At 44.8% G+C, this 26,768-nt stretch overlaps 1 protein-coding gene across 1 annotated transcript in view; it reads right to left on the bottom strand.

The window, feature by feature from the left end:
* The window catches only part of LOC134966099 (paired box protein Pax-6-like), a 145,073-nt gene that overhangs the window by 65,528 nt on the left and 52,777 nt on the right, over window positions 1-26,768 (bottom strand). The window contains exon 2 of the mRNA XM_063942579.1: window positions 16,435-16,628. Within this exon, the coding sequence (XP_063798649.1) occupies window positions 16,435-16,628 (194 nt within the window). The remainder of the gene's footprint in view (window positions 1-16,434; window positions 16,629-26,768) is intronic.

Below are 26,768 nucleotides of genomic sequence, written 5' to 3'. Positions count from 1 at the left end.
GCCTCAGCTAAACATGGAAGGTATGCTCTGGGGGCCACTGGTTTACCGTGTCCATCCGTCCAGAGTCCTGAGGACTCCTGGCCATATCCTTTTGCCTTCCAGACTGCCTTTTCCTGTGTGGAACACAAATTTTGCATCTCACACAACTTCTGTGTGTTGATGGTATTAAATACCATCAGTTGTGTGGTGTCTGTCTGTCTGGGGGTAGCAGCTGCTAATTTAGCCGCTTCGTCTGCTCGGCTGTTACCAAGTGATACTGGGTCTTGGCTATATGTGTGTGCTTTACATTTGATAACAGCCACTCTGTCGGGTTCCTGTATCGCTGTTAGAAGCCTTTTTATGTGAGCTGCATGCGCTACCAGTGTACCAGCTGCCGTCATGAAATTTCTGAGGCGCCATAGGGCTCCGAAATCATGGACTACCCCGAATGCGTATCTAGAATCGGTGTAGATATTGGCTGATTTGCCCTTAGCCAATTCACATCCTCTGGTTAGGGCGACCAGTTCAGCAACCTGGGCTGAGTGAGGTGGGCCTAGCGGTTCCGCTTCTATGGTGCCTTGGTCATCTACGACTGCGTATCCAGTACACAAGTCTCCCAGTCTGACTGTCTATGACAACTACCGTCCGTGTAGAACGTAAGTTCTACATCTTCCAGTGGGTTGTCACTGATGTCAGGCCTTGCGGTAAAATTTTGGGTCAAATATTCCATACAATCATGTGTGTCTTCCTTTGTATTAAATTCTCCTTCCCCACCACTCTCATCCTCCACCCTTTGTGCCTGTCCAGGCACACCTGGGAGATATGTTGCAGGATTTAATGCACTGCATCTCCTTATGGTGATGTTTACGGGGGCCATTAGTGCCAATTCCCATTTTGTAAACCGCGCTGATGAGACGTGTCTGGTTTGGGCAGAATTTAACAAGGCTGACACTGCATGTGGTGTATGAATTGTGAGGTTGTGACCTAGCACGACGTCTTCGCTTTTCGTTACTAGCAATGCTATCGCAGCAACGCTTCGCAAGCATGTGGGGAGGGATCGCGCTACCGTATCTAGCTGAGCGCTGTAATATGCTACCGGCCTGCTGGCATCACCGTGCTTTTGGGTTAGTACACCTGCTGCGCAACCAGCACTTTCTGTTCCGTATAGTTCAAAGGGTTTCCCATAGTCTGGCATACCTAATGCTGGTGCCTGCGTTAGGCACTGTTTAAGTCTCTCAAATGCTGTCTCAGACTCGTCTGTATGCGAAATCCGATCAGGTTTGTTTGAGGAGACCATTTCCTGCAAGGGTAACGCTAGGATGGAAAACCCTGGGATCCAGTTACGGCAATACCCACACATTCCTAAAAATGTTCTGATCTGTTGCTGGGTTTGTGGCAGAGTCATGTCTCTAATTGCTTGAATTCTATCAGCGGTCAGGTGTCTCAGTCCTTGTGTTAGACAGTGTCCCAAATATTTTACCTTAGTTTGGCATAATTGCAACTTGTCTTTGGAAACCTTGTGTCCTGTGTCTGAAAGATGAAACAGGAGCTGTTTCGTATCCTTCAGGGATGCTTCCAATGAATCAGAACACAGTAGTAGATCATCCACGTACTGTATTAATACTGATCCACTCACTGGTTGGAAAGACTGTAAACAATCATGCAAAGCCTGAGAAAATATACTTGGACTATCTATGAATCCTTGTGGTAATCGAGTCCATGTGTATTGGACTCCTCTGTATGTAAATGCAAACAAATATTGACTGTCAGGGTGCAGAGGTACCGAAAAGAAAGCGGAGCAGAGGTCAATAACAGTGAAAAATTTCGCAGTGGGAGGGATTTGCATTAGGATGACAGCTGGATTTGGCACTACGGGGAACTGACTCTCAACTATTTTGTTAATCCCCCTTAGATCCTGCACTAGCCGGTAACCCCTCCCCCCACTCTTTTTAACAGGGAAGATGGGACTATTGGCAGGGCTGGACGTTCTTACCAGAATGCCCTGTTGTAGCAAGCGCTCTATTACGGGATACACTCCTAACTCCACCTCTGGCTTCAGAGGGTACTGTGGGATTTTTGGAGCTATCCTACCATCTTTTACTTGTACAACTACCGGAGCTACGTTTGCCATTAATCCAGTGTCCTGTCCATCTTTTGTCCAAAGTGACTCTGGTATCCGAGATGTCATTTCTTCTACTTGGGAGGGAGTCCTATTTGTCATAATGGTATGTGACATTAATTTTGACGGGGAGTCTAACATGTCTCGTACTTCCTGAGCGTGATTCTCAGGTATGTCCAAGAATACACCTTCAGGAGTACAATAAATGACGCACCCCATTTTACACAGTAAGTCTCTTCCCAGGAGATTGGTCGGTGCCGATGCAGCCAGCAAAAAGGAATGCTTGGTATGTAACGGCCCTACTGTAATCTCGGCTGGTTTGCTAACAGGGTAGTGCTGGACTACTCCCGTTACCCCTATGGCTGGAATTGTCTTACCAGTGGTTCTCATGCCCACTGTCGAATTTATCACTGATTTGGCCGCCCCTGTGTCTACAAGAAAGTTTAATGATTTACCAGCTACATTGATTGCAATTTCTGGTTCACTTCCAAGGCTTGCAATCAATTTTACTGGCTGCAGATTACAGGTATGGCCACACCCCTATTGGGTATGGTGACCTCCCTGAATCCCGCTGGCAGCAACTACTTGTGATGGAGTTAATTGGGAGCTACCAGAGGCTTGCCAGTCTCTGTTCGGGGGGTATCTTTTTGTTTCCCCTGCATGTGGCTCATAACTCCGTTTCTGCGGACCCTGCTCCCAATGTCGTGTGTCGTGTCGTTGTCTAGGGGGTTGGTATGAGTTTCGTGAATTCTTCACTCTACAATCTCGTGCCATATGTCCCTGTTTATGACAAGAATAACAAGTAACCACATTTGACTTACCCACAGGGTTTGGTGATATAAACAAAGGCTGCCTTGTGGTCAGGGCCTGTATACTTACTGCCATTAACTTATCACCTTGTTGTTCCCTGTGTCTGGTGATGTTCCTATCGTGATCAATAGCAGCCTCTCTCAAAGTAGCCACAGACAGACCTCGCCAACATGGTTGTGTGGTCTGTACCCTAGTCTTTAATGATTCTTTTAAACCATCCATCAGTACCGATACTGCTACTTCTCGATGGTTTATGTTTGTTTTAATGTCCTCTATGCCTGTGTATTTTGCCATTTCTGATAATGCTCTGTGAAAATACTCTGCAGCTGTTTCTGACTCCTTCTGTTTAATGGAGAATATTTTGTTCCATTTAACTACGGCTGGGAAATACTCCTTTAACTGTAAACTTATTCTTTTTACATTGTCTTTGTTGTACACTTCTGTAAGAGGTACATCCTGATCTAATCCACAGTCAGCTAAAAATTGAGCTGCGTCAACATTGGAGGGTAAACATGCTCTCAGCAATATCTGCCAGTCTTTGTTGTTGGGCTCTACCGTGTTACCTAGGTCTCTGATGTATTTTTGGCTGGCAACTAAGTCTTTTCTAGGGTCAGGGAATTCAGACACTATGGTCCTTAATTCCATTCGGGAAAATGGGCTATACATGGCAATGTTCCTAACAGGAGTGACTCCTGAAGTGTCTGTTTTCCCATTTGGAACTACTATTACCTTAACAGGATTAACTCTAACAACCTCATTCTGTGTAGATTCTACAGGCTGTGGTGAAATAGTTTCAGCATAGTGTATGGTGCCGTACTTAACCGTTGATACGACCTCACCTATCCCTCCGCTAGGGGCCTTTGTTACTAATCTCGGGGGTGGAGCTGTGCCTACTGTGGTCTCTGCTATGGTGGCTGCTAGAGAGAGCGCTGAAATTGTTGCCGATTCGTCCTCTTGATCACACTCCTGAGGAAAGTTCAAAACAGGGTACAACTTGCACGGGTTAATACTTGCATTGGTTAATTGGTTAACATTATCTTTAACATTAATACAGTTGCTAAGTGTTTGTGTGTTACATCTTAGTGCGTCATTCTCCGCAACCAATTTCTCTCCTGATATGTATGGTGGCGGTGGGGCCGTGGCTATCAGTTTTCTGATCGAGCCAGATCCCGCCGCCTGAGCCAATCCTCTCTGTATGTCACCCTCCTGTTGCCACAACTGCAAATAATCATAATGCTTGATTCGTCTCTTTGCTGATTTAATGAGACATATCCTTCTCCTTAAATTCGTTAACACTTCTGTGCTGAAGCTACCTACTCTTGGGAATTTCTCCCCGTCATGTACCGTCATTCTCTCCCATTCATCACATAAAGCTTATGTGTGACTTCCGTATTTCTCACACATTACGTACCTTGCCGACCCGACTGGTCGGTTCACTGAATCAACCCGAACCGAGGTTGATCGCCCCCTACCTGAACAAGTGGCCCCCATAGTTCGAAGGTGTTGCTTTATTCAGCCAACCCTTACGCAAACCAAAATGTTCAAAATAGGCTGACGGTGGCGGTTTACCGAGTACCCCACTCACTCGCCCACGCCGACCAATACGACCTGATCACACTGATATAGTGCTGGCGTACTCGACCCAGGGCCCCTGCGACCTGAACCTCTATTTACTGGAACCTGCGAGGGTGATCCGAAGAACACTTACTCTTTCCAGTAACTATTGGTTGTTGGATAGTTCCTGAGTGAGCAGCGAACCTCCCTTAAAATAAAAAAAAATTACACAAATCACGTTAGAATGTACAAATAGCGTTTATGACCTTCGTACACAAATAGTACCGGTCAGGTTTACTAATGTACACAATTACGTGCGGTACAATCATTCAGCACATAAGCAACTAATCTTATGTACGGAGCGACCAGTGGAATCGAAAATTACGGCTGCGAATTCCTTCAGCCAGAGCTTGTATGGCCTATATGGGTGTTGCACCAACCCTTTTAGGTGTTGTGCCTGTGGACTGTATAGCGGACTTCCTTGTCTGCTGTACCTAAACCTGCTGGTCTGCTATGACCTCCTGGTCCGTTACAGTATGACCTCCTGGTCTGCTACACTCTAATGCTCAAATTGTATGTTTTAACCAGGGATGCCTCCCTAGCCACCATGTACGTCACTTACACGCATGTACCTCACGAGAACTCGACTTTTCTTGTGGTTCAACCTCAAAATTGTAAAAACAAACACTCACTCACCACATATACACTTTTGTTTCTATTTCTATTTCTGCGCAGAAATTTTCTTTAGACCAGATGTGTTACCAATTAGGAGAAGGATCTGTTAATTTAAATTTCGAATGTTAAAATAGATTTGCGCGATTTATCGCCTTGCGTTATTTACCGCGTTGCGCTACTTATCGCGTTGAAAAAAAAATTAACACTTGTGATTTGAGTTACGTGGGCGTACCCGTACGCTCCGTTGCGTAATATACGCTGCGTGCGTCGGCCCTTGGGTTGCGTACGCAAGTCTCAGTCCTTTGTTAGGGACACGTGTACGCAAAGCAAAGATCCACCGTAACACAATTTATACGTTTATCAATGTAGATGATCCTTTATCATCTACCGCGCACCACACTGACTTCGCCTTGTCTCTCAGGCACAGCTGTGTTTGTCTATACTTTAACTATATTACCTTTTTACTCTTAAACTATGAAATAGCGGCAAATCTCTCCTAGCACGTTTATCAACTATAAAACTGGCAAACAGGAGAGTGATATACGAAAATACACAAATGAAAAAAAAAAGAAATGCAGATATATGTGTGCGTGCGTGTGTACGCAAGACAGAAAAATAAACAGTTTTAAAAGAGACTAGCGTGTTGTTCTTACCTCCGGTTCCCGGATTCCTTCAGCACCCTTTACTAAGAGAAGCAGACGCTTATCCAAACAGCACTACAAGGAATATGATCTCCCGCCCTTTGCTGCTGGATAATGTCTGCTGAAATTACCTAGTGCAGATATGTGAAGGACAGGACGAGCCCGCAATTGATAAAGCAGAATATTTATCGTATATAATACCCTTTATGAGGTCTAAGAACACTGTACGCTATCTACGTATGAAGTACCGTAAGGGTACGCACGTTGCGTAACAATCGCTTAGCCGTAGTCGAGACGCTCAAGCGTCACGTTCGCTCACGGCCAAGAGATCACAGGCAGGCACGCTATTGGCTGCTGACTAACGTAATGATTCGCTATAGCGTAGCGGACGCTCGGGACCACGAGGAGATCACCAGCGGCGCTGACGCTCACAATGTTAAAACTTTATATCTAAACCATAAACAATGTAATATGCTGTAAAACCTTAGTGTAGAGATAGGGTGTAGATGCAACCTAGTGTAACCTTATTACCTTTTTAGCTGTTCTAGCGTCACCGACGCTCTGAGAATATTTAACACTATAAGAAATACACAGATACCTGGGCTTAGGGTCCAACGCCTAATATATATATTATGAATGATATACTTGCAAAAGAATTAATACAAATACAAATCATACACTACAATATAACATAGACTACCTAACCAGATAACTACACAGGAAATACAATACAATTACTATTTAAGGGAAAATAAGAGAGAAAGAGGAGAAGAGAGAGAGAGAGAGAGAGAAATTGGCCCACAATAACAAGAAGATCAATATAGTTGCGGAGAAAAACTTACGCACAAAGGAAACGATCGCATGCGCCTCTGGACATCCAGCTCCCGATTTTCAGCAATGATAACCGTTGAAAAGTGAGAGCTGGATGCGATCGGCCTGTCTATTTATGCCCCACACACAATGCAATTCAATGGTCCCTACAATCTCATTGTTCATTGGACACAGGAATTCCTCCTCGCATTATAACAAAAGGTCATAGGTTGATTTATACAGGTGGGCCGTGACTATTTCCAACAGCTCAGGTGGGAGGGAAACTGGGTTTCCCGCCGCATGGATAAGTAAGTGCAAATACAGTAAATCTTCATAAACTTCTTATGTCCATAACTATTCGCACGAGCGATTAATCCGCTTCAAACCAACACCGGAATATTGCTAATTAAATACTCTTCCGATGGGTACTAAACACCACTGTATTACTCCTGTCTGACCCTTCGTATCAAACAAAGAGGGATTTCTCTGTTCACGAACATTCTATATTAACCAAACTTTCAGAATCTATCAAAGGGACCATGATCTACAAAATACATCATATAGTGAAAATATGTAACGATTGAGTCGCACGCTACGATCACATAAACTCTACCGTAAATACGCATACCGTGCGCCTGCGGGTGCCCGCGACTGTGAGTATGCGCACGTACGGGAGAGCGTACGCATGCGCAGCACGGACCTGTGTGAGGTGCAAATATGGTAGTGTGCATAGAGATATTTTTCTGACTTTGACATCAGCATTGCCACGCCTCCTCCCAGTAATGCATCTGTGAAGACCCGGCTAGGACAGAGCATGGGATTAGCATGCTGCAGCGGCAGACTTTTTAGGAAGAGTCGCTGCTGGGATTCGGAGGTAATCGCCTCTCCGCACCGGGGTGTGTGGGGGGGGGGGAGTGATTGGGGGGATCGCCAAAATTTTTTTTTTATGCGCCCCGCCAACCTCAAAACATTCTGTCACCCCTGCAGCATAGGCGTGCGCACGGAGGTGTCTGATACACACAGGCACCCCCTAATGTCCGGCTCCCCCCACACGCCACACCTGCAGCACAAGGATCACACGCCGAGGCCAGCCTGCAGCCCATTCCTGTGCATCTCCCTCTCCCCGCTGCTGTCGGGTATGTTTATACTTCACTAGCCGGCAGCTGCACAGGGGGGGGGACTGACATCACGTCAAAACATCCTTCCGCCTCGCGATGTAACCTGATGTCACACTGAGCACCCTCCCTCGCTGCCCGCCCACCCAGGGAAGAGATGATGGTGCGGCTGAGAGGTGCATTGAGGAGATGATGGTGTGGCTGAGAGGCGCAGGGAGGAGATGATGGTGTGGCTGATACATGCAGCAAGAGATGATGGTGCAGGGAAAAGGTAAAGGTGTGGCTGAGAGACAGAAGGAGGAGATGATAGTGTTGCTGAGAGATGCAGGCAGGGAATGATGCTCTGGCTGAAAGACACAGGGAGGGAATGATTGTGGTGCTGACAGATGCAGAGGGCAGGAGGTGAAACGAGTTTGGTTGAACCTCTGTTGTATGATGATGACATTGGTTATATTCCTACACAAACAGGCATATTTGGACCATGTGATTTCCTACATAAAAAGTGAATGCCAACTAAAGACGACGTCTGCCCAGGGAGGATACATTTCTTCAGAGGTTCCCCGTTATGAGAAACCACCATATAGGTAAGGTGCATATGGAATGAACAGCCAATAGTCAGGGCTAGATACACCCAACAGGCGGTGCTAGGCACGCCCAATAGGTGGTGCTAGACACGCCTCTTTGACAGTGCACCCCCTAATAAAATGTGCTCTGCACGCCTATGCCCTGCAGTAACTTCAATTCACGTTTTGCAGTGTCTCCAATTATGTCACATTTACAGCGCTGCCCTCAGTTATTAATACAGTATTTTCTTTGTTAGTATTAGAACAAAACTTTCCTTATGATTTTGTACTGTATGTCTACCCTCACTGTAGTTATTACATGGGTGCAGGCAGTATCAGTCATGCTGTATATAAATACACAAAAATGATTGTCACAAAAAGTGATGTACAGTAGCAACATTTTAGACAGCACATAAAGGGGATAATTCAGACTTGATCGCTGGGCAGCGATTATTGCGATCAGATAGTCCCCGCCTACGGGGGGAGTGTACTTTAGCTGTGCAAGTGTGCGATCGCATGTGTAGCAGAGCTGCAAAAACAAATTTTGTGCAGTCTTTGCGCAGCTCAGGACTTACTCAGCCGCTGTGATCACTTCAGCCTGTTCAGGACCGGATTTGACGTCAGACACCCGCCCTGCAAACGCCTGGACACGCCTGCGTTTTACTAAACACTGCCTGAAAACGGTCCATTGCCACCCACAAACGCCTTCTTCCTGTCAATCTCCATGTGATCGCCATGCGAATGGATCCTTTGCACAAACCCATCACTGAGCGGCGATCCGCTCTGTAGCCATGCGACGCACCTGCGCATTGCGGTACATACGTAGTTTGTGTCTGATAGCCCGCTGTGCGAAAATGCACAGCAGTGATCTGGTCTGCATCGGCCCCAAAGACAGCCAAATATAGCCCAAACATTGCTTTACACTTTATGGGGATATTCAAATCTTTGAAAAGTCGGTTGGGTGTCTTTTTTTTCCTGTCTATTAGGAAAAAAAAGACACCCAACTGACTTTTCAAACAATTGAATTCCCCCCTATGTGACTAGCCTTTCCATTCCATATGGAGATAGACGACTGAGTGCCATACTTTGAGACTAAGTATTATTAGGTGAACTCGAAAGGGTTCAAAGGCGAGCTACTAAATTGATTAAAGGGCTAGAGGGGCTGGATTACGAGGAAAGGCTTACTAGGCTGAATATGTATACACTGGAAAAGAGGCATCTAAGAGGAGACATTATTAATGTCTTCAAATATGTAAAGGGACACTACAAAGAGTTATCAGAGGAATTATTTATTAAAAGAACTCTGTTTAGGACACGTGGGCACTCGCTGAGGCTGGAGGAGAGAAAATTCCGCACGCAATGGAAGAAAGGGTTCTTCACTGTTAGGGCAATAAGGATTTGGAATTCCTTGCCAGGGAAGGTGGTAATGGCGGACTCTGTAAATGCATTTAAAAGGGGATTGAATTAATTTCTGATTGAAAAAGATATCCAAGGTTACATTTAAAATATTGAAGTTGTTAATCCGGGTGTAACATGATTTGTAGTCATAAAACATTCTTCAGCAGGTACATTAAAATCAACTCCACTTATTACAAAATACAGGTTGATCATTGAACATTGAACAGGTTGGGCATTTTGCCTTTTTTCAACCTTGAATACTATGTTACTATGTTAATATGTGCAACGTGCATTGTGGCATGATTATTGGGGAAGGAGAGTGTACACACACACACACACACACACACACACACACACACATATATATGTATATATATATATATATATATATATATATATATACTATACTATGGGGGTCATTCCGAGTTGTTCGCTCGGTAAAAATCTTCGCAGCGCAGCGATTTTCCGCTTAGTGCGCATGCGCAATGTTCGCACTGCGACTGCGCCAAGTAAATTTGCTATGCAGTTAGGAATTTTACTCACGGCTTTTTCATCGTTCTGGCGATCGTAATGTGATTGACATAAAGTGGGTGTTACTGGGCGGAAACAGGCCGTTTTATGGGCGTGTGGGAAAAACGCTACCGTTTCCGGAAAAAACGCAGGAGTGGCTGGAGAAACGGGGGAGTGTCTGGGCGAACGCTGGGTGTGTTTGTGACGTCAAACCAGGAAGGACAAGCACTGAACTGATCGCAGATGCCGAGTAAGTCTGGAGCTACTCAGAAACTGCTACGAGGTGTGTAATCGCAATATTGCGAATACATCGTTCGCAATTTTAAGAAGCTAAGATTCACTCCCAGTAGGCGGCGGCTTAGCGTGAGCAAATCTGCAAAAATCAGCTTGCGAGCGAACAACTCGGAATGACCCCCTATACACACACATATATGAAATTAATAGAAATCTTCCCTGAATAGAAAGTGAGCCCAGACTCAGAGGTAGGAGAGTTGATAGCTGCACGAATGCACGCTTAACCTTTGCTTGACTGAGCCCTGTGGGGCTGCTGTGTAAAATTTTGAACATTTATAATTATCCAACACTGTTCCCAAACGTTTTTGAATCATGGCGCCCTAGAGTATCAGCATTTATTCATGGCCAAAAGTTTTGTATTGATAAATTCATGAAAAATAAAATAATAATAATAATAATAATAATAATATATATATATATATATATATATATATATATATATATATAGCAAAAGAATGTGAAGAGGGGGCGCTTCATAGTGTAAAATCGTTTTATTCAAAAAGAACTCTCAGACAACAACAGTACGTTAATTAGATTTCAAGACTCGTACCGCAAATCAACCAGGGTGAGCTGGTTACTTGCTTCGGGACGGATGCAGCCGGAGGATGATGACGTCAGAACAGCTCCGCCCTAACGCGTTTCGTCACAGACTTCGTCAGAGGGCGGTCCGGCTGCATCCGTCCCGAAGCAAGTGGTCCAGTGATCCGACCCGCGACCACCGCTGATTAGCGGTTAGACGTGGAAGGCAGGAGTCCAGTGACCTACGAGACGAGGTTCGGGGTATGCCGGGAGTTGTAATTGATTATATCATGTGGTAACCAGCCCACCCTGGTTGATTTGCGGTACGAGTCTTGAAATCTAATTAACGTACTGTTGTTGTCTGAGAGTTCTTTTTGAATAAAACGATTTTACACTATGAAGCGCCCCCTCTTCACATTCTTTTGCTAGATCCATTTACCCGAAGGAGTTCCGGGGAAACAGAACGAGGGAGAGCTGCTGTCCAGGAAAATTGAAATTGGACTTTCTAGTGATCAGCATATGAGGAGAAAAAACTTTTAATACCTATGGTGGCCACAGATGTGGATTTAATTAATCTATTTAACCAATTATAAGCAAAACGAGCGCTGGGTCCACATTTCCATTTATATATATATATATATATATTTTATTACAGAATACCTCCCAACATGGCCCATTATGGTTATGGTGCTAGGCTCCACCCATCCACCCACTGCCCCTCCCCTCCACCCAAGGCCCCACCCCCTTTCCAGACACGGATGCACCTCCGGCGCGGTGTGTCCCTATTCAGAAGAGACGTAAGTTGGTAGGTATGATTTATCTACTGCATTCTATAAAATGATAGAATAGTATTGGTCTCTATGTGCAACACCTGCAATAGTCCTGTTTAGAAGATTTAATAAATCTCCTGTTTCTACCATAAGAACAAATTGTTAGAATTGTATGCTGCATATACATAATATGGGGAATGGTTAGCAAAAGCTGGCGTTACCCTCTGCACCGAAAACCCGGCGGCCAGGCAGTAGTACACATGAAAATTTTTACCGCATTTTCCCTTTAGTACATCCCACCCTAAGTGAGCCTGTTTGCATGTCTGACAAGTGACATTGGGGCAGATGTATTAAGCCTGGAGAAGGGATAAAGAAGTGATAAAGCAGTGATAAGTGCACGGTGATAACGCAACAGCCTATCAGCTCCTAATTGTCATTTTTTAAATCCGTAATGACTGGCTGGTGCGTTATCACCTTGCACTTATCACTGCTTTATTACTTCTCCAGGTTAAAATACATTTGCCCCAGTATTCTTAACTTGGTGACCAAAACATGTACCCAAACATTTCTATATTGTATAATACATACATTGTGCATGTGATGTAAATCTACTCATTGGCTGTATTGGTGGAAAAGTTAACCTTCCTTGTATAGAGTAGGACAGAGGTATATTTTCCAGGAGTGCTCAGACTGATGGACTGAACTCATAACCAGAGCCGGATTATGGGAAGGGCGACAGGGGCGGCCCTCCCATGATCCGGCCTCCAGAGGAGACTGCATGTAGCCGGAGAAACTGGCCTCAGAAAATGCGCTCTGCTGAGGATGATGAGTGGGCACCAGGACACTGGAAAGAACATCCCCAGCAACCTGGCAGCAAACAACAGATCTGCTAGCACTGGGGTCCCAGTCCTGGCACCCTGATCTTTGGGGCCCCTTTGAACCCCGTGGCCCGGTAAGGGTGCCCCCTTTATCCCCCCTGTCACAGGGCATGGGTAAGTGGTGGGATGTATCACATTCAAAATGCAATATTTGATGCATCTCACCCAAAGTGTATAAAACGATACATTTTATGGATTGACATTTTAGATTTTCAAGACTACTCTCCGTGTAGCAGGGGTCATTTCTGGTGGGGTCTAAATTTCTGACATTTCACCTATGTATGATTTAAAAAGCAAGAACAAAATACTCTCAATGTTTTCTGAACTGAATTATTAACTAGCACAAGTTTTGACTGGCCTGAGTCTTTTGCAGAACATGTAAACAAGTGTTAATGCATTTAAAAAAAAAAAAAAAGGCGAGTTCTTAGATAGACAAAGGGTTCAGGCTCCGTGCAAAAAGCAAACTGTGTGCAGATCTGCCGAGAGCTATGAACATGGTACGTTTCCTGCCCCGACCACAGCTCAGTACCGCAGCAGTGCTAGGAGAGATAAAGTACCAGTCAGTAATATCCTAACTGCCATTTTTTCAAACACAACCTGTAACATGGCAGTTAGAAGCTGATTGGTTGGTTGGTCTTCAGTTTGCCGCCTGTCGGGGGGCCCGGCGCACAGTATACCGGCGCCGAAATCCCGACAGCCGGCATACCGACTCCTTTTCTTCCTCTTGGAAATCCATGACCTCCAAGGAGGAACCCGCACCGTACCCGCAGCATGGCGAGCGCAGTGAGCTCGCAAGGGGCTCATTTGCGCTCGCCCAGCTGACGGTATGCCGGCGGCCGGGATTCCGGCGCCGGATGCTGTGCGCCAGGACCCCGTCAGCCAGCATACCATACTACACCCGATTGGTTGGTTCTTTATCTTTCTCCACGTTATCAGCTGATAATACTTATTGGCAGAAGGACGAAAACAGAGAAAAACCAAACACCCATGTTTATCCATGTTCCTGCTCTATCAGGAACTGACCCTCTACACTTTATCACTTTCGAAGGCTTAGTACATCTGCCCCTTAATATTTTCTTGTATGAAACTAATGTTCAAAAAATATAGGCCCTCATTCCGAGTTGATCGGTCGCAATGCGAATGTAGCAGAGTTACACACGCTAAGCCGCCGCCTACTGGGAGTGTATCTTAGCTTCTTAAAAGTGCGACCGAAGTAATCGCAATATTGCGATCACAAACCTCGTAGCAGTTTTGGAGTAGCTTCAGACTTACTCTGCCTGTGCGATCAGTTCAGTGCTTGTCGTTCCTGGTTGACGTCACAAACACACCCAGCGTTCGCCCAGGCACTCCCACCGTTTCTCCAGCCACTCCTGCGTTTTTTCCGGAAACAGTAGCGTTTTCAGCCACACGCCCCTGAAACGCCGTGTTTCTGCCCAGTAACACCCATTTCCTGTCAATCACATTACGATCGCCGGAGCGATGAAAAAGCCGTGAGTAAAATTACTTTCTACATAGCAAAGTTACTTGGCGCAGTCGCAGTGCGAACATTGCGCATGCGTACTAAGCGGATTTTCATTGCGATGCGATGAAAAATACCGAGCGAACAACTCGGAATGAGGGCCATAGTATATTGCAAACTACAATGGAGTTGTATAAAAAAAAAGTAACAACTTCAAAGTCATCCCAGTGGTAATAACTTAGAAACTGTAACCTTGTTTTTTAAAATGGCTGGTTAACAGTAACACTGATGACATGGATATACTGTCGACACTACAGAGTTAAGGTTAGGGCTAGGTTACAGTTAAGGTAGGACTATCACAGTAGAAAAAATGTCTTATCAACATGACAACTGCCGACATGCGCAATGTTGACCTTATGACCATGTCGTCATTGGGCATGCCAGCATAACATATGTCAACATTGCGCTCATCTCGGCAATTGGAATGCCGACATTCAGACCATGTGGACATTCGGCATGTGGACATTCAACTCTCAGTATCAACATTTTGGTGTTGACATTCCAACTTTACGCTACTATGCGGCGCAAGTATATACAACTGAATGCCTGATGCACGCCTGTGCAGCTGTTATTGTTTTTGAACTGGATGTAAAGTGTACATGTAAGTGCGCGTTCTCTTCCATTCATCTTTTCCTACATTCAACTGTAAGGGGGACATGTACTAAGCAGTGATAAAAGTGGAGAAGTGAGCCAGTGGAGAAGTTGCCCATGGCAACCAATCAGCTGCTCTGTATACATTTATAATCTGCATACTATTAAAGTATACAGAGCAGCTGATTGGTTGCCATGGGCAACTTCTCCGCTGGCTCACTTCTCCACTTTTATCACTGCTTAGTACATGTCCCCCTCAATGAGTCCTTTGATTTTCTGAAAGCTTGTGTCTTATGTTTAATCAGCCATTAGATATTATCATCTATATATAAACTTGTGTTGTTGTTTTTTTAATTTTGAGAATTTTGTTAACTGGTTATCAGTATCACACACTACCTGTATAGCATAATGGTCTTACACAGGGCGTTAATCACGCATAATACAGCACAACGCTCCATCACTGACGGGCAGCTACAGTAGGAGTAAGTTAGTTTTGATGAGAGGCTGTATAAATTGGCCTCAAATTTTTCTTTGTCTTACCGGGAGGCTGAAAATAACCGTCAGTAAATCTACTGGCAGTTGACATAGGTTTGTAGAGGCAACGCTGTGTTTAGTTCATAAATCGGTCTTTTTATTTTGAATATTAATAAATGATTTGCTGTATTACTGTATAAATATAAGATTATCATCCGCCAGGAGGCAGCACCGTTCCTGTGTCCCTGAGCATGTATCTCTGCAGCTACAGTAGTTATTCTGTCCTATGCATCACGTGAGGTGCACCCCACATCTCTTCAGGGGTAATTCAGTTATCCGTGATGTGCGGCTCTGCACAGCATGGATCATTGCGGCAGAGCACATCGATCATTTACTGCACACCCCTACAGGTGTACGAGGTATAGAGAGCAATGCTGTGCCTGCGGTACGCTGCATTTCCGAGCTTTCCCAGGCTGTTCCAGCGGCACTTTGCCTGCATCCCTCACAATTGAATTGCCCCCCTTAGAGTGCCAACTCTACCCTACTTTACCCTCTGTTAGATGTCATTTGTTTGTATTCTGATAAATTTAATTTACAGCGCTGCGTAATATGTTGGCACTCCATAAATAAATAAACAATAGTAATATATATATTTTTAAAATGCTGAAAAGCACAAAATGATTGTGAAATATGTTTTTTTATATAGATAAGATGCAGTGCTTGTCATGATTACAGAGAGTTATGGGCCAGCACAGAAATGATGTCCCAATGGGGCCAAACATCTCCTCTGTGCCTGTACATAACGCCTCATCCCCTTTCCCTATACAGATTGGCACTCTACTAACTTATAGGCCCTACACACATGCCGATTTGTTTGAAAGATATGAACGATCTCGTTCATAAATGAACGAGAACTCGTTCATATCTTTCAGTGTGGAGGCTCCAGCGATGAACGATGCGCGGCCCCGCGCTCGTTCATCGCTGGTCCCCCGTCGGCTGTGCATGCAGGCCAATATGGACGATCTCGTCCATATTTGCCTGCACTTCAATGGAGCCGCGTGACAGGGGGAGTGAAGAAACTTCACTCCCCCCGTCACTGCCCCCCCACCGCCGGGTCGCCCGTCTGCCGTATCGGCCGGCGGGCACCTCGGTGGCGGATCGGCATATCTGTAGGGCCCATTAGGCTCATATCATCATGACCATTGTTCTACATACCTGGATTGGGCGGTCCGGTCACCAGGTTATCCTGGTACCAGTCTTGACGGCTGCCCCAAGCTGCGTTCTGAATGTTCAGCATTCTGATCTTTTGGTCAGTGCCATCAGCCCCCATGGGACATCTGCCTGTTCCTAGAAAAGGTTTGTATAAGTAGATCAGCAGGGCATGCTGGTAAAAGATCTTCGGTGATGACCTAGAACAGAAAAACATGGAGGATGCCAGTCAGTCATGGATTTCCCAGCATGCAACTTGTCAGTAAAATTAAGGGCCTAATTCAGACCTGATCGCAGCAGCAAATTTGTTAGCAGTTGGGCAAAACCATGGGGGTCATTCCGAGTTGATCGCACGTAGCAACTTTTTGCTGCTCGTGTGATCAACTAGACGCCGCCTATTGGGGAGGTTTTTTTTGCATAGCAACGCTGTGAACGCTTGTGCAGCCCCTGCTATGCAAAAAAAGTTTTGTGTAGAACTAGACCAGGGTAAGAGTTACTTACCCTGTGCGATAATTCCAGCATTGCAGGTCCCAGAATTGACGTTGGACATCCGCCCCCCCAAACGCCTGGACATGCCTGCGTTCGCCGCACCACTCCCAGAAAACGGTACGTTGACGCCCCGGAACGCCTTCCTCCTGTCAATCTTCTTGCGTTCGCAGGAGCGATCGCTTTCTTCGGTCTTCTTGTCATTGGCCAGCGACGGTCGTCGCTGGGCAACGACGCGCCTGCACATTGCAGCCGCCACGCATGCGCAGAACCGACCCAAAAAACAGTGGCGTGCGAACGGGTCAGAATGACCCCCCATGTGCACTGCAGGTGTGGCATATATAACATGTGCAGAGAGAGTTAGATTTGGGTGGGTTATATTGTTTCTGTGCAGGGTAAATACTGGCTGCTTTATTTCTACACTGCAATTTAGATTTCAGTTTGAACACACCCCACCCAAATCCACCTCTCTGCACGTTATATCTGCCCCACCTGCAGTGCACATGGTTTTGTCCATTAGCTAACCAATCTGCTGCTGCGATCAGATCTGAATTAGGCCCTAAGTGATAATTACCTAAGTAGGAACATTTGCAACGGCATAGATATCCAGGGCAGAGCTTACAAAGCTGGTGCTTTTCTTAGAAATTACAAATTAAAGTCACAGGCAACTATTCATTTATTATCACTGACTATGTTAATCTACTTAAAACAACACAACTGGAAAAAAAAATCAGTTTTTTTAGTGGCTTTGAAACTCTGACGTAGTAAATGTACTCCCTTGTGTGGGACGTGCAGTGTTTGGTGGACGAAGAAGATGAATGCATGACAACATAAGGTTGTTTGGTGAAAGAACTGTGCTACTGTGCCATATTGTTGGTAAAGGGCTGTTCAACAGGATGGCATGCTATTTTTACTGTGGCAGCGGACTGACAATGGGGCAGATGGACACTCATGGGCTATTATTATTATTTGTCTGTTTTAATAACCTCAGCACTATAGATGCATGTACAGTATACATTGAACAGGCTGATCTAAGAATACATGGGGCCCCATAGCAAAACTGTGATGGGGCCCCCAATACATTATTATAGGTACACCCAGTTGGGTGCTGCTCCATCCCAATTCTGTACTCAACAGGGCAGAGTAGTAACTGCATTAATACCACCCATAGCAACATCACTACCAGCATGATAATAATAATAATAATAATAATTCTAATTATTATTAATTTTATTTATATAGCACTCTTTCTTCAACAGGATTCAATACGCTTTACAGACATCAAAAACAAAGCAATTAGTACAAAAGATTTAAGTAATACAGCAGTAGAGAAGCTACACAAACATTAAAAGAAAAAACAAACAAAAAACAACAGCCTAGAGCAGGCATGTCCAAACTGCGGCCCTCCAGCTGTTGAGAAACTACACATCCCAGCATGCCCTGACACAGCTTTAGCATTCTCTGACAGCAGTGTGTCAGGGCATGCTGGGATATGTAGTTTCACAACAGCTGGAGGACCGCAGTTTGGACATGCCTGGCCTAGAGCATACCATAAGCATAATGCAGGACTGGTGTAAGCATATTGGAAAATAACTTTCATGGATTGTATATTGCCCCCTGACAGGTACCAGATGAGGCAGCCGTCTTGGGCGCACTGCGTATGATTACCCTGAGTACTAACGCTAGTAGTAGGGTCCCATCCAAACATTCAGGTCCATATATTTTTCATCCCATCCACGAGTGCACCAGATGAGGCAGCCATGTTGGGCACACTACAAAGGTTATACTATGGGAGATAAGCTATACCAGGACCCAAGGCATATATGGGAATACGGACACAATGAAGTATATTCTGCCTCACTACATAGGATTACACTGAGCAGGATAGGCAATGCCTGGAACTGACGACATAACTGTAAAGAATAACATACTCAGCCAGGTCCTTGCACGCTCATCCAATCATGCATTTTTTTCATTCTACACAGAGCACTATGTGAGGCAGCCATGTTGGGTGCGCTACATTGTTTACAATGTGCAAATAAGTAATACATTGGAATGAGACACGCCAGGATAGAATGAACTAATGACTAATAAGATAGCCACTGCAAATATAATTCAAATATGGGTCGCTCATCCAGCCCTTGAAAGTACCAGGCAAGGCAGTCTTCAACATGCACTACACGGGTTACTTTGGGCAGGATGAACAACTCATAGAAGTGAAACATACTGTATGGTGGGAAGTTAGAGACAGGAAAGGCACAGATGAAGTGAAGATCATGACGTGGCAGTAGGAAGAGACAGCAGGAGGCAGCATTAGCATAGGGGACACAGACATACAACGAACCCAAACAGAAAGAAGTGATAGTTACAGATCAATATAGTGCAATTAGCAGATAAAGTGAAAATAGCGCAAATTCTTATAGTGTTAGCGGTGTGCATCGGGCCATTCTTCGGGTTTTGAGTTTTGGATCTGGATTTCCTTCGTGTTTTGGATCTGAATTGGTTTTGCCAAAACCACCCTTGCAGATTTTGGTTTTATTTTTGGATCTGGATGAAAAAATCATCAAAACAGCTAAAATAACAGAATTTGGGGGTGGTTTTATTCCTACAGTATTATTAACCTCAATAACATAAATTTTCACTCATTTCTGGTCTATTCTGAAAACCTCACAATTCACAATATTGGGGGTGATTCAGACTAGAGATGAGCGCCTGAAATTTTTCGGGTTTTGTGTTTTGGTTTTGGGTTCGGTTCCGCGGCCGTGTTTTGGGTTCGACCGCGTTTTGGCAAAACCTCACCGAATTTTTTTTGTCGGATTCGGGTGTGTTTTGGATTCGGGTGTTTTTTTAAAAAAACACTAAAAAACAGCTTAAATCATAGAATTTGGGGGTCATTTTGATCCCATATTATTATTAACCTCAAAAACCATAATTTCCACTCATTTTCAGTCTATTCTGAATACCTCACACCTCACAATATTATTTTTAGTCCTAAAATTTGCACCAAGGTCGCTGGATGACTAAGCTAAGCGACACTAGTGGCCGACACAAACACCTGGCCCATCTAGGAGTGGCACTGCAGTGTCACGCAGGATGTCCCTTCCAAAAACCCCTCCCCAATCAGCACATGACGCAAAGAAAAAAAGAGGCGCAATGAGGTAGCTGACTGTGTGAGTAAGATAAGCGACCCTAGTGGCCGACACAAACACCGGGCCCATTTAGGAGTGGCACTGCAGTGTCACACAGGATGTCCCTTCCAAAAAACCCTCCCCAATCAGCACATGACGCAAAGAAAAAAAGAGGCGCAATGAGGTAGCTGACTGTGTGAGTAAGATTAGCGACCCTAGTGGCCGACACAAACACCGGGCCCATTTAGGAGTGGCACTGCAGTGTCACGCAGGATGTCCCTTCCAAAAAACCCTCCCCAATCAGCACATGACGCAAAGAAAAAAAGAGGCGCAATGAGGTAGCTGACTGTGTGAGTAAGATTAGCGACCCTAGTGGCCGACACAAACACCGGGCCCATTTAGGAGTGGCACTGCAGTGTCACGCAGGATGTCCCTTCCAAAAAACCCTCCCCAATCAGCACATGACGCAAAGAAAAAAAGAGGCGCAATGAGGTAGCTGACTGTGTGAGTAAGATTAGCGACCCTAGTGGCCGACACAAACACCGGGCCCATTTAGGAGTGGCACTGCAGTGTCACGCAGGATGTCCCTTCCAAAAAACCCTCCCCAATCAGCACATGACGCAAAGAAAAAAAGAGGCGCAATGAGGTAGCTGACTGTGTGAGTAAGATTAGCGACCCTAGTGGCCGACACAAACACCGGGCCCATTTAGGAGTGGCACTGCAGTGTCACGCAGGATGTCCCTTCCAAAAAACCCTCCCCAATCAGCACATGACGCAAAGAAAAAAAGAGGCGCAATGAGGTAGCTGACTGTGTGAGTAAGATTAGCGACCCTAGTGGCCGACACAAACACCGGGCCCATTTAGGAGTGGCACTGCAGTGTCACGCAGGATGTCCCTTCCAAAAAACCCTCCCCAATCAGCACATGACGCAAAGAAAAAAAGAGGCGCAATGAGGTAGCTGACTGTGTGAGTAAGATTAGCGACCCTAGTGGCCGACACAAACACCGGGCCCATTTAGGAGTGGCACTGCAGTGTCACGCAGGATGTCCCTTCCAAAAAACCCTCCCCAATCAGCACATGACGCAAAGAAAAAAAGAGGCGCAATGAGGTAGCTGACTGTGTGAGTAAGATTAGCGACCCTAGTGGCCGACACAAACACCGGGCCCATTTAGGAGTGGCACTGCAGTGTCACGCAGGATGTCCCTTCCAAAAAACCCTCCCCAATCAGCACATGACGCAAAGAAAAAAAGAGGCGCAATGAGGTAGCTGACTGTGTGAGTAAGATTAGCGACCCTAGTGGCCGACACAAACACCGGGCCCATCTAGGAGTGGCACTGCAGTTTTCTGGCGAGAGGATGAGTGCTTCCATCCTCATGTGAAGCTGAACCACTAGCCATGAACATAGGCCAGGGCCTCAGCCGTTCCTTGCCACTCCGTGTGGTAAATGGCATATTGGCAAGTTTACGCTTCTCCTCCGACAATTTTAATTTTAGGTTTTGGAGTCCTTTTTTTACTGATATTTGGTGTTTTGGATTTGACATGCTCTGTACTATGACATTGGGCATCGGCCTTGGCAGACGACGTTGCTGGCATTTCATCGTCTCGGCCATGACTAGTGGCAGCAGCTTCAGCACGAGGTGGAAGTGGATCTTGATCTTTCCCTAATTTTGGAACCTCAACATTTTTGTTCTCCATATTTTAATAGGCACAACTAAAAGGCACCTCAGGTAAACAATGGAGATGGATGGATACTAGTATACAATTATGGACGGACTGCCGAGTGCCGACACAGAGGTAGCTACAGCCGTGAACTACCGTACTGTGTCTGCTGCTAATATAGACTGGTTGATAAAGAGATGTCGTAGTATGTATGTATGAAGAAGAAAGAAAAAAAAACCACGGTTAGGTGGTATACGATTATGGACGGACTGCTGAGTGCCGACACAGAGGTAGCCACAGCCGTGAACTACCGTACTGTACTGTGTCTGCTGCTAATATAGACTGGTTGATAAAGAGATGTCGTAGTATGTATGTATGAAGAAGAAAGAAAAAAAAACCACGGGTAGGTGGTATACAATTATGGACGGACTGCCGAGTGCCGACACAGAGGTAGCCACAGCCGTGAACTACCGTACTGTACTGTGTCTGCTGCTAATATAGACTGGTTGATAAAGAGATGTAGTAGTATGTATGTATAAAGAAGAAAGAAAAAAAAACCACGGGTAGGTGGTATACAATTATGGACGGACTGCCGAGTGCCGACACAGAGGTAGCCACAGCCGTGAACTACCGTACTGTACTGTGTCTGCTGCTAATATAGACTGGTTGATAAAGAGATGTCGTAGTATGTATGTATGAAGAAGAAAGAAAAAAAAACCACGGTTAGGTGGTATACAATTATGGACGGACTGCCGAGTGCCGACACAGAGGTAGCCACAGCCGTGAACTACCGTACTGTACTGTGTCTGCTGCTAATATAGACTGGTTGATAAAGAGATGTCGTAGTATGTATGTATAAAGAAGAAAGAAAAAAAAACCACGGTTAGGTGGTATACAATTATGGACGGACTGCCGAGTGCCGACACAGAGGTAGCCACAGCCGTGAACTACCGTACTGTACTGTGTCTGCTGCTAATATAGACTGGTTGATAAAGAGATGTAGTAGTATGTATGTATAAAGAAGAAAGAAAAAAAAACCACGGGTAGGTGGTATACAATTATGGATGAACTGCCGAGTGCCGACACAGAGGTAGCTACAGCCGTGAACTACCGTACTGTGTCTGCTGCGACTGGATGATAAATAATGATATAAAAAATATATATATATCACTACTGCAGCCGGACAGGTATATATATTATATAATGACGGACCTGCTGGACACTGTCTGTCAGCAGAATGAGTTTTTTATAGAATAAAAAAAAAAACACCACACAAGTGAAGTCACACGACGAGTGTTTAACTTTTTCAGGCAATCACAATATAGTATACTACTAACTATACTGGTGGTCAGTGTGGTCAGGTCACTGGTCAGTCACACTGGCAGTGGCACTCCTGCAGCAAAAGTGTGCACTGTTTAATTTTAATATAATATGTACTCCTGGCTCCTGCTATAACCTATAACTGGCACTGCAGTGCTCCCCAGTCTCCCCCACAATTATAAGCTGTGTGAGCTGAGCACAGTCAGATATATAATATATACATAGATGATGCAGCACACTGGGCTGAGCAGTGCACACAGATATGGTATGTGACTGTCTTGTACTCCTGGCTCCTGCTATAACCTATAACTGGCACTGCAGTGCTCCCCAGTCTCCCCCACAATTATAAGCTGTGTGAGCTGAGCACAGTCAGATATATAATATATACATAGATGATGCAGGCATGCAGCACACTGGGCTGAGCAGTGCACACAGATATGGTATGTGACTGAGTCACTGTGTGTACCATTTTTTTCAGGCAGAGAATGGATATATTAAATAAAACAACTGCACTGCTGGTGGTCACTGTGGTCAGTCACTAAACTCTGCACTCTCTTCTACAGTATCAGCCTCAGGTCAATCTCTCTCTCTCTCTCCTAATCTAAATGGAGAGGACGCCAGCCACGTCCTCTCCCTATCAATCTCAATGCACGTGTGAAAATGGCGGCGACGCGCGGCTCCTTATATAGAATCCGAGTCTCGCGAGAATCCGACAGCGTCATGATGACGTTCGGGCGCGCTCGGGTTAACCGAGCAAGGCGGGAAGATCCGAGTCGCTCGGACCCGTGAAAAAAAACATGAAGTTCGTGCGGGTTCGGATTCAGAGAAACCGAACCCGCTCATCTCTAATTCAGACCTGATCGTAGCTATGCTAAATTTAGCACATCTATGATCAGCCACACTGACATGCGGGGGGACGCCCAGCACAGGGCTATCCCGCCCCGCATGTCATGCCCGGCCCCACCGCACAAGTACAAAAGCATCACACAGCGGCGATGCTTTTGTACTTGAAGAGTAACTGTCATTCAGGCGGAGGCCACCGCTGGGCTACAACAGCCGTCGGCTGTCTGGCATGTGCCGGCGCATGCGCACTTCTGACCTGATTGCTGCGCTGCGATGAACGGCAGTGTGCGATCAGGTCAGAATGACCCCCATTGTCTTTATCCAGTTTAGGCAAAAAGGTTGCACCGAGGTAGCTGGACGGAACAGCAGCAGCCCTGGGATGTATATACTGGGAGGATAAAATATTTAAAAAAATAATGTATTTAAAAAAAGACGCACTAGGCAAGGCTCAAGATTTCAGTTCACAAAAAGATTATTAAGCAAAGAAGAATAAAAAAAGACAATATTTTAGATTTTAGATTTCATTTATTTAATTTATTTTTCTTTTTATTTATTTTAATTTCATTTAAGTTATTAGAATCAAATTCATTTCCTCCAAAATATCTTCGATATGCAGAAAGTTCACCATGTGAGTGTAGAGAGTTTATTTATATTCATTTAATTTAAATTAATCTAATTTATAATTATTAATAATAATATTAATTTGAATTAAGTACAATGTGGTGATAAGAAGAGTTATGAAAATAGGACAACAAGCTATAATAAAAATATGAGCTACAGACACAACACCCTGAAATGGACGGAGCATGCCTGGATGTATTCTGGGAGGATACAGCACACAATAAATAAAAAAATGTCTTATTTTGGGTGGACTGACCCCTAGATGGACGGAGCAGCTGCAGTCCCTGGATGTATACTGGGATGTCACCGCACAAAATATAAATTTGAATCAAAATATATATATTATTTCTTATATCACACACTGCAGTTACAGTGTTGCACAAAAGAGTCAAAAATATGTAGAAGTCTACGTGCATTTCCGGGTGTTGTACACTTCTCTCTCCACTTTCACAAATAAAGAGATTTAAAAAAAAAAAAAATATGTAGAGGTATTTTTGATATCAAACACCGGCGGTTACAGTGTCGCATAAATGAATCAGAAATACAGGTTGAGTATCCCTTATCCAAAATGCTTGGGACCAGAAGTATTTTGGATATCGGATTATTCCGTATTTTGGAATAATTGCATACCATAATGAGATATCATGGCAATGGGACCCAAGTCTAAGCACAGAATGCATTTATGTTTCATATACACCTTATACACACAGCCAACATTTTTAATAAGTTTGTGCATTAAACACAGTTTGTGTATGTACACACAATTCATTTATGTTTCATATGCACCTTATACACACAGCCTGAAGGTCATTTAATACAATATTTTTAATAACTTTGTGCATTAAACAAAGTTTGTGTACATTGAGCCATCACAAAACAAAGGTTTCACGATCTCTGTCTCACTCAAAAATTTCTGAATTGCGGAATATTCCATATTTCGGAATATTTGAATATGGGATACTCAAGCTGTATATATAATATTAATTACACACTGACTACACCGACAGCGCTGCACAATGGGTTTATGAGTAGGAAATAATATACTACGGTCTGAACGACAGTGTCACAGTACTTATGAAGATAAAATTTAAATTGTACAGTACACTGGGGTACAGCAGAAACAAAAATATATGTATATATTTTTAGAAATTAATTTTAGGCTTTTTATTTTTACTTTTATTATTTTAATTTTACACTGGGGTGGAGCCCCTGGATGGACGGACAGATCACCCCTTTCAGATACAGCAGACACAGCACCTCTTTCGAATACATAATAGAAATATATTTTTGGCTTTGGATCACACACAGAGAATATATAGCAGTAGTGTACGGCAGCAGCAGTACTAGTAGTCAGTGACGCACCAATAGAAATATATTTTTTGCTTTGGATCACATACAGAGGATATATAGCAGTAGTGTACGGCAGTGCACATCCCCTTAGAAAGAGAACAACACCTGGTCCTATATTCAGCCACAGTATGCTATATGCAGTGCACTGTCTACTATGAAGAGCCCTAACACAGTGACAGTGACAGCAGACCTACACAAGCAGCACCCCAGGTTAACTCACCTCTCCTGCTACTATCCTTCTGCTCCCTCCTGCCCCCTTCCCTAACCTGCCTATCCGATTACAGCACAGAATACAGCACAGAAGGAACACGTCCTTACTGTGCAATCTCCCAGTCCGGAGTGAAGACGGCGCCGATCATCGGGACTATATATGAAACCACAACCCGCAAAATCCGACAGCGGGATGATGACATTTTGCCTCGTTTACAGATCCGAGTTAGGCGCGAAACATCTAGCCTGACGCGGATCCGGGCCCGGATCTCAAAGTTCGGGGGGGGGGGGGGGGGGGGGGGGGCATTTGTTTCGGTTCTCATCCCTAGTGTTAGTATGAGGGCAATCAATACTTGCCTACTATCTGTCAAATTCCGGACTAAATTCATATCATTTGGTGACTTACTTCTGCCATCAGTCCTGCATGTTTTCTGCTGGCTGGGACAAACAGCTCACCAGCACCATGAGTTCCCTGTGTGCTGAGTTCACTCTCTGCTAATGAGCTGCATCTGAGTTGATTACCTTCTGTGTGAATTCTGAACTCAGCGAGTCTCTGCATGGTGTCTCTGCACAGCAATCATTCCGTGCCAGCATCCACAAGTCCAGTGGTCACCAGATACACCTCCCCGTGCTTTCAGGACCTGCAGCCAATACTGTCTGTCTATGCACACACCACCCCTGAGTTCCCTCCAAAACCAGCTATGGACATTGCCATGACAGTCT

This window comes from Pseudophryne corroboree, chromosome 10 (genome assembly GCF_028390025.1).
Source record: "Pseudophryne corroboree isolate aPseCor3 chromosome 10, aPseCor3.hap2, whole genome shotgun sequence".
NCBI lineage: Eukaryota > Metazoa > Chordata > Amphibia > Anura > Myobatrachidae > Pseudophryne > Pseudophryne corroboree.
This window is presented reverse-complemented; position numbering and strand designations above follow the sequence as displayed.